Raw genomic sequence first — 8,735 nt, 5'->3', positions numbered from 1 at the left:
ATAGAAAAGTCATTAAAATTTTGTTAACTATTTCGTTTTATATATTATTATATTTATATATATTTATAATAAAATTATTATTTCCTGTATGAAAAGTTTTTGTTTCAATTTTGTGTCGAATAATTTTACATATTTATATAAAAATTTGTTCGTATCGTTGAAAAAATGTTTTCTTTTCCTCCCCATTAGAAATGATTTCTAAAGATATCTTTAACATTATTCCCATAAATATCATTTTATATTCAATTATTACATTTATAATCATAAAGTAACGAATTTCAATTTGAAACAAAATGAAATAACTTACGAGACCTTTAATCATTTAATAATTTCATAATTAAATATTCGAAATGATCCAATTGATTAATATACGATTATTAATTAAAACATTACAATTTTTTTTATTCCTACGAGTTATTCCTTATTAAAATATTTAACATTTCTAAAATTAATTATTTGAATTGAAAAAATTATTTCAATTAAAAATTAATTCATCGTGATAGAATAAAATTTAACTAACTATTAAATCATAATCATATAAATAAAAAAGAATTATTAAATAAATCGAACGATATCTCGTGTGTTCATCAATGCGACCATCTATATTAAATCGAAATCGTAATTAAATGAAATCATCAAATGAAATCATTAAATAAAATTATCAAATGAAACTGCCATTCAATGAAGATCAGAATTCATTCTCCTTTTTAACCCCCCTTCCGTCCATCTCCCAAAAAAATAAAAAACGAAAAATAAAAAACGAAAAATAAAAAAAGAAAAAAAAAAAAAAAAGGAAATCAGAAAAATCTGTGATCCCATGAAAGCACACGAGCTCGATTGTTTTTAGATCATCACTCGTCTATACACTGCACACAGTGGAGAGAGAGAGAGAGAGAGAGAGAGAGAGAGAGAGAAAAAGAGAGGCAGAAAAAGAGAAAGAAAAAGAATGAGCGAAAGAGAGACAGACAGAGAGAGAGAGAGAGAGAGAGAGAGAGAGAGAGAGAAAGAGAGGAAGAAAAAAATCAATCTGACTTTCGAGCATTCATTTGGAACACCTATGTTGGGATTGGCACTCGAAGATCATGGACGAACGGATCGAGAATGACTCTTCCTTCTAGGGAATATAACGCAACGACGAGCAACCAATGATGAGCCATTCTCGTTAGCTTCAAAACGTCAATGGGTGTCCGTCGAACTGTCCGAATCATTGAATAGGAGGAAAAGAGACAGATATATATATATGTATATATGGATGAATAGATAGATAGATAGAGAAAGAGAGAGAGAGAAAGGGAGAAAGGGAGAGAGAAAAATAAAGGATCGATGGCAGTGATCTCAATGATCCATCGTTGAAGATGAACTACTAGCAGGATATTTCGGATCCTTCGGTACTCACGTACCGAATATTTCTCGAGTACTCGATTCCCACATCGGACTTCGTCCACATTCGTTATCATCTGCCTTGTTTTCTTCTTTCTTTATCCCTTTCCCTCCTTCCTTCTCTCTCTCTCTCTCTCTCTCTCTCTCTCTCTCTTTCACTCTTTCTCTTTCTCTTTCTCTTCCCATCTTTTTCCCTCTTTTCTCTCTATCTCTTTCTTTCTTTCTCCTTTTTTTTACAGTACTCGGGATGAATTCCTCTCTCGCACACTTTTTGCACATCGGTCGTACGATAATTGGAGAGGGGTCGACGACGTGAATTTTGTTCTTCCCCCCCCCCCTTTCCTCCCTTCTCATGCTTTCTCTCTCTCTCTCTCTCTCTCTCTCTTCCTTCCCTTCTCTACGTATGTTTTATTCCCTTTCCTTTTTTTTTCTAATTCTTTTTCCTTTTTCTCTTCTTACCAGAACGCCATCACGAACCTTCGCTCACCGTCCGTCGGCTAATTGAGCCTCGTTTACCTTTGAGCCGATACCATCTCGTTTCTCCACCCTTCTTCTCCAACCCTTCTACCATCTCTCAACCTTCTTTTTTCTTTCTTTTTTTTTCCTCCTCCTCCCCCCCCCACCACCACCCTCCCCACCATCCTTCTCTTTTTCTTTCTCTCTGTTTTTTCTGTTTTTATTTTTTTTTTCTTTTTCTTTTTTCTTTTCTTTTTTTTTTTTTAGCCCTCATCTACCTATCTATACTTCGACCGACAAACCCTGATCGCCCATACTCTCGTTCAATTAGCCATTTCAAATACAAGCATTCTCTCGTATTTTCCTTCGGGACTCTACATATCATTTTGATCCCACCCCCCTCCCCCTTTTTGCTCCCTTATTTCTTTTTTTTTTTTCTTTTTCTTATTGGATATATATATATATATATATATATATATACACGTACGTATGCACGGATACGCGTACACGTAATTACGTATCTGAAATATCTTTTACATGTATTTGAAAGAATCGTTAGAAATGAAATAACAATGAACAAAAAAAAAAAAAAAATTGTATAATATATTAAGAAAATTCTTGTTGTTGAAAATGTATCTTTTTATATAATTATTTTCAATCTGATAACGTCAATTCTTTTTTTCGCCTTTAATTAATTTCGATCCATCGTTTGTTCTTATTTGATAATGTCAAACGTCGAAAAAGATTAGATCGTTTGTTGTTAATCATTTTAAATATTATCATTTGTTATTTTATCAACAATTATTTCGTTTTGTTTTCTCTTTTTTTTTTTTGTCTTTTATATAGATTAAATGGTTATTGTATTCGTTAAGAAGATTTTTTTAATTATTATTAAAAAATCTATAATAAGTAAGAAAAGATATGTTTCGTATTAAACATATGTAAAATTTTGGTAACATTTTGGAAATCAAAATCGTATTTAAACGAGATTAAATTTTCAACATTTTCTTTCTTTTTATATTAATAATATAAGTAATATATGTTAAAATAATAATTGTTATCACAGTAATTAAATATTAATATATTTAATTTCATTAAAACCGTAATAAATTAATCTTATAAATTGTATTACTAATTAAAAATTTTACAAAATATATTTCGTAGAAATAATTTTATGGAAAAAGAAAAGAAATAATTATTAATATTCAAAGCATTCGTGGTTACAACATAAATGACATAAACGACATATGACAAATTTCAACGAAAATTTTTCTCAGTGAAAAAAGAAAAACAAAAAAGACAAAATAAAAGAAAAAGGGAACAAACGAAATCTTTAAAATGAAAAAACAATTTAGATCAAATAAACGATAAATTAAATCGTTTCTGATTAAATTATATACATCATTTACATGAACAAAATTCTTTTATATAAATAATTTCATTTTAATAAAATCTATATAATCCTAAGTCTGAGAAACGGGGAAGTTCCTTCTTCCTCTTTCCTTTTTCATCAATATATTCCGAATAGATATATTATTATATACATATATTACAATTTAATAATATAATATATATATATATATAAAATCTTGAAATTTTTTAAATTGATAAGATCTTAAAAATTACAAATTCGTATGATCATGTCAAACGAGAGTATAACGAGATGAATAACATAGTAAGGGAGGAGGAGAGGTTGAACGGGATGAGGGTTCAAAGGGTATGAGGTTGAATGTAAGAGTATCGTGCAACAATTGAACAAATGTCTCGTCAATTTACTCGAATAACGTATGTATATATCTGTATATGTAAGTATATACATACGTACGGTTTGGATCCCTCGATCGAGCGAAAATGCGAGCGTAACTTTTGTTAAGTGGACGCGATCGTACGGTTCCTCTTTTTATCTCCTTTTCACGAGACCCTTGTCTCGTCGTCGCTTATTTACGGTCGCGCCGGCCATTCTTGTTCGTATACGAAATTACTGGACTGTGTGCATGCCCGTGAAAATACCCATCGTAAATAAACTCCCCAACCATTTTCGAAGATTCGAGAGATCGTTTCGAGTCACGCTCCGAACTAAAATCTCACTTTTCTTTTCTTTTTTTCCCTCTTTTCTTTTTTTTCTTCCTTTTTTTATTGTTATTTTTTTCTCTCATCGTTTCGTCTTCGTTTACTCTTCTTCGTTTATTTATTTTTTCTTTTTTGTTTTTCTTTTCTTTTTTTTTTTTTTTTTTTTGGTTTAATCACTCACTCTTAAATTGTTCGAAGAAAATCGCAGTAAGCGTCATTTCGTTTATTAAAAAGAATTAATAATTGTCGTTAATTTATGTTATTAATAATGTATATATGTGTTATTTATTTTGGTATATTATTAATAATATAATTATGAGATATTAGAGATATTAGTTATTTTATACATAATATATATATATATATATATATATATATATATATGTATAATATTATTATACATATATACTATATGTGTATATGATATTATTAATTATATTTAACATCAATTAGATGTTATTATTAATTATATTATACATCAAATAGACATATATATATATATATAATATTAATAATAATTATGCACGCTATATATGTATATATGACGTCTGCAATATTATTATTATAAAAATAGTTATGTAAGATAAATAAACATATATATGATGTGTATAATATTATTATAATAATAATAATACATGATATAAATGTAAATATAGATAAGATATGTATATTAATATTATTAATATATATATATATATATAATATTGTCACTAATAATTATGCATGATATATACCTATGATATTATTAACTATTATGCATAATTTATAAATTATATAAAACTTATACGACATTGTAAATAACAATTATACCCAATACATAAATAATTTTTATAAAACAAATACATCTTTTCTCTTTCAATTATTCGTTTGACAATAATAATAATAATAATAATAATAATAATAACAATAATAATAATAACAATAATAATAATAATAATAATAATAATAATAATAATAATAAAAACAATAATAAAAGAAAAAAAATTAATGAAAAAAAAAAAAAAAAGAAAAAAAGTAAAATAATAAAGATATGATTATTTTGATTACCAAAAAGATTCGACGATCCGATTGGATTATGGAATAAAATGAAATGATTATAGTTCGTATATCGTAAGAGATATATCAACGTAGAAAACTTTTCAATTATAAACACTTCACAGGTTATACGAGATGGCAGCCTGCTGTTCCCTCGTTGACTCGTATCCGTCCTTCCGAAAATACGCGAAAACTTGGCCCAGCTTAGTCTGAAAGGCTATCGTTTGTCTTCCTAAAGTTTTGCACGACAGCTGGCCTCTCTTTACGGGTCGAAGAACACCGGAAACGTTTTCATGGACGGGTTAATCGATCGCATCGGTGTGAATGATATCACTGCAGAGATCTGCAGAACAGATAAACGAATACAAAGACTTTTACGTCGTTTCTCGCGATTACAAGCACATAGGTATATAATAATAATAATAATAATAATAATAATAATAATAATAATAATAATAATAATAAAAACGAAAAAGAAAGAGAAAAAGGGAAAAAAGGAAAAAAAAAAAAGAGAAAAGGAAAGTCAAACAAAAATCAAAACGATAGAGATACGTTACGTTGGAAAAAGAAAAAAAGAAAAAAAAAATGAAATCAATTCAAAATGTGCGATAAGTGTGAATATTTGTTGATGAAGTGCAAAAAAATATTCTCGTTGATAGAACGTTCCTCTTTTTCTTTTTCTCTTTTTTTTTTTCTTCTTCCCCTTCCCCCTTCCCCCCTTCCCCCCCCCCCCCCTTACCCGCTTAACTCTCGAGCAGTAATATATTTTTTTTTTTTTTTCACAAATTTAACTCGATCAAACACGAAGTTTAAATCCATTGCATTTTCATCATTGTAAATTACATTTTTACGTTGAAAATAAAGAAAAATCAACGGTATTATTTGTAATTAATTTCAATTTCTTTCAATGTGGTTCGCTCCAGAAAATATATTTTTTGTTTCTCTTTCAACTTTTCCTTTACGTGTTACATTATGTTTTTTTTTTTCTTTTTTTTTTGTACGTATTTCACGCATTTATTATTTCTGGGATTTTAATTTTAATTAGAAATGTGTTCCCATGCGTTACTTCTTTAAAATAAGTACTTAGTTATATGCACATGCATCATACAACACACATACACATACACACACACACACATACATATACATATATATATAATACATTACGTGTAAACGTTGCACAACATTACGTTTTTCATCTTTTACAAAATGTACGATCGTACACCTCTCGAAAAAAAAAAAAAAGTTAATTTTTCATCAGTATTTACATCGAAACATAGGATTTTTAATGACAAAGTCGATGCACTACAAACGTGTAGGATGAAAATAAATTTTGCAGCATCGATTTTTTCGTCTAATTTATTAAAAACGAAAAATAAATAGACAAAATGTAATATCATACGTTGTTTCGAGCACTACAGTTCAAAAATATCATTTGTTGAATTTCTGAAGGCTTCATGTCAGTTGAAATTATTTTTTTTAAATTCGCTTTTCTAATAAATAATAATAATATTAATAATAACAATAACAATAATAATAATAATAATAATAATAATAATAATAATAATAACAATAATAATAATAATAATAATAATAACAATAATAATAATTGGCGTATGAGATGATAGATATAATTCATCATTTTTTTTAACTCAAACGAAATTTAACTCTACTCAGAAATTATATTATAACAATATACATGTATGGATACATATACAAACACACACACACATATATAGGTATATAAAATATGTGTGTTCGTACGTTTAATATACCTATACAATATAGATATATTGTATAGATATATTAAAATATATTAAAAAAGTATATAAGAAGAGAAATACATGGACAAGAATAAAATTGTAATTGGAAATATTTTTAATTACGTTGAAAAAATGGAACGAACGCGTATATTGTGAATGAAATATAACGTATATTAAAAAAAAAAAAAAATATATATATATATATACATATATATTAAACTATTAATTATCAAAATTTATTATATATTTTCTTTTTATTACACGAATGAAAAACATTATAAATTCTAATATTAATGATATAAAATAATATTAAATATATTAATAATATACATATGCGTGTATATAAAGAGAATTACGTTAGAATAAAAGAGAAAGAAATTTTTCGATTGGTCGTCAAAATGTGACGGGTCTACAAATGCCATTCCCATCTCGTTTATATCCTACATTACATTCTATTTGAGGTGCAACTATGATAGCCCCTAAAGGCATGTCTTCTGAAGGGCCTCTAAAAGCTACTTCATGAATAGAAGGCATTGTCGTTTGTTCCTCGCTCATTTTTTCCGTATTTATAAAAATCGTTGTTAAAGGTAACGATGACGTGTTAACAGAAGGTTCAGTCAATTCTCCATTTATTAGCATGATTGCGAAAAAACTGCCCAGCAAGGATATCATTCTCCTAGAAATAAAACAAAATATTATTATGTTCGTTATGCTCAAAGTCAATGAATAATAAAAAAATTCCAATTCGATTTAAATATCAAATAAGAAAAAAGAAAAGAGCATATATATTTTTTCAATAAAGAAAATTTTTTTTAAAAAGCCTTCATAATAGAAAAGTGACCCTTTTTTTTATATTCATTTATTTAAAAGAAATAAATATTTTATATATATATATATATGTATACAATATATAGTTCTTATATATTATATAGTATATATGCATATATATTATAATTTTGTTTTCATTAAAAGCTGAACGTTATCTTATCTTTTTATTTATTTATTTTTAATGATATATATTAGTACCTTTTTTTTGTATAAACAAATAAATTTTTTTCCATTATAAATAACACATACGCGTATACACATACACATATATACATGCATACATATATAAAATGAAAATTTCTTTTTTATTTTTTAATCACAAAATTTTCTAACTCACACGATGACGATAATATGATTATTATTATTATTATTCTTATTATTCTTATTATTATTATTATTATTATTACTCTTATTATTATTATTATTATTAAAAAAATGATCGATTCGAATGCTTACCTTTCAGTTGCAATTGAAAAGATTTTTTCCAAAGTCATATAACGAATTGATCGATGTATAGAACATATATATATATATATATATATATATATATATATATATATATATATATATATAAAAGAAAAGAAAATAGAAAAAAAAATATCGTATCACACGAACGATAAGTTTGCGAATGAGTATAAACAAATCTTTTCATTGAAGTAGAGTACGATATCTATCTCTTACTTATACTCATCGAAATAGTTACGATTATGTAATATTTGAAGTTCTTCAAATGTCAAAAGATGACATAATAGTAAATCACTTCCGTGAATCCTATTACGGAATCTTGTCTCTGTCTCTCTCTCTCTCTCTCTCTCTCTCTCTGTTTGTTTGTATGTATGTGATAAAGATAAAGTCAGATATAATTAAGTAACTTTAATGACCATTTTACGATTAATGATCATATGCATGTGTTAGTTTTATCAGTAGGACAATATATTTCAAAATAATATAAAAATATACTCGTGAACTTATGAACTCGTGAATTCTTTTTAATAATGATTATTTTCTTTTTTTTTTTTTATTATTATTTTATGATGATATTATAAAACAGTATGATATATGAAAATATTTTAAAGAAGAATCAATGAAAAAAAATTTTCCTTCGAATAAAACACTTAAGAACGCTTTGCTATATGACGAATTGTTTCGTTTAATATCGCAACGATCAATCTTTACGGAATATGTTTGTACAACCTTCGATTT

General features: G+C 26.5%; 1 protein-coding gene across 1 annotated transcript; it reads right to left on the bottom strand.

Moving 5' to 3' along the window:
* Window positions 1-6,844: 6,844 nt before the first annotated feature.
* Window positions 6,845-8,068, bottom strand: LOC124955239. Its single transcript, XM_047509393.1, has 2 exons — window positions 7,989-8,068; window positions 6,845-7,380 (listed from the first exon to the last, which is right to left on the bottom strand). Exons 1-2 carry the CDS (start codon window positions 8,024-8,026, stop codon window positions 7,098-7,100), a joined length of 321 nt encoding a protein of 106 aa, XP_047365349.1. The 5' UTR covers window positions 8,027-8,068; the 3' UTR covers window positions 6,845-7,097.
* Between the last annotated feature and the right edge of the window lie 667 nt (window positions 8,069-8,735).

This window comes from Vespa velutina, chromosome 17, assembly GCF_912470025.1.
Source record: "Vespa velutina chromosome 17, iVesVel2.1, whole genome shotgun sequence".
NCBI classification, from domain to species: Eukaryota; Metazoa; Arthropoda; class Insecta; order Hymenoptera; family Vespidae; genus Vespa; species Vespa velutina.
The sequence above is the reverse complement of the archived record's forward strand: the minus strand, read 5'-3'. Positions and strand labels throughout refer to the sequence as shown.

Bases quoted from the DNA above. Each gene is read 5' to 3' on its own strand.
- LOC124955239 (XM_047509393.1), bottom strand. From the start codon at position 8,026: ATGACTTTGGAAAAAATCTTTTCAATTGCAACTGAAAG. The intron at 7,381-7,988 runs GTAAGCATTCGA...TTTTATTTCTAG, and splicing joins TTTTCAATTGCAACTGAAAG to GAGAATGATATCCTTGCTGG.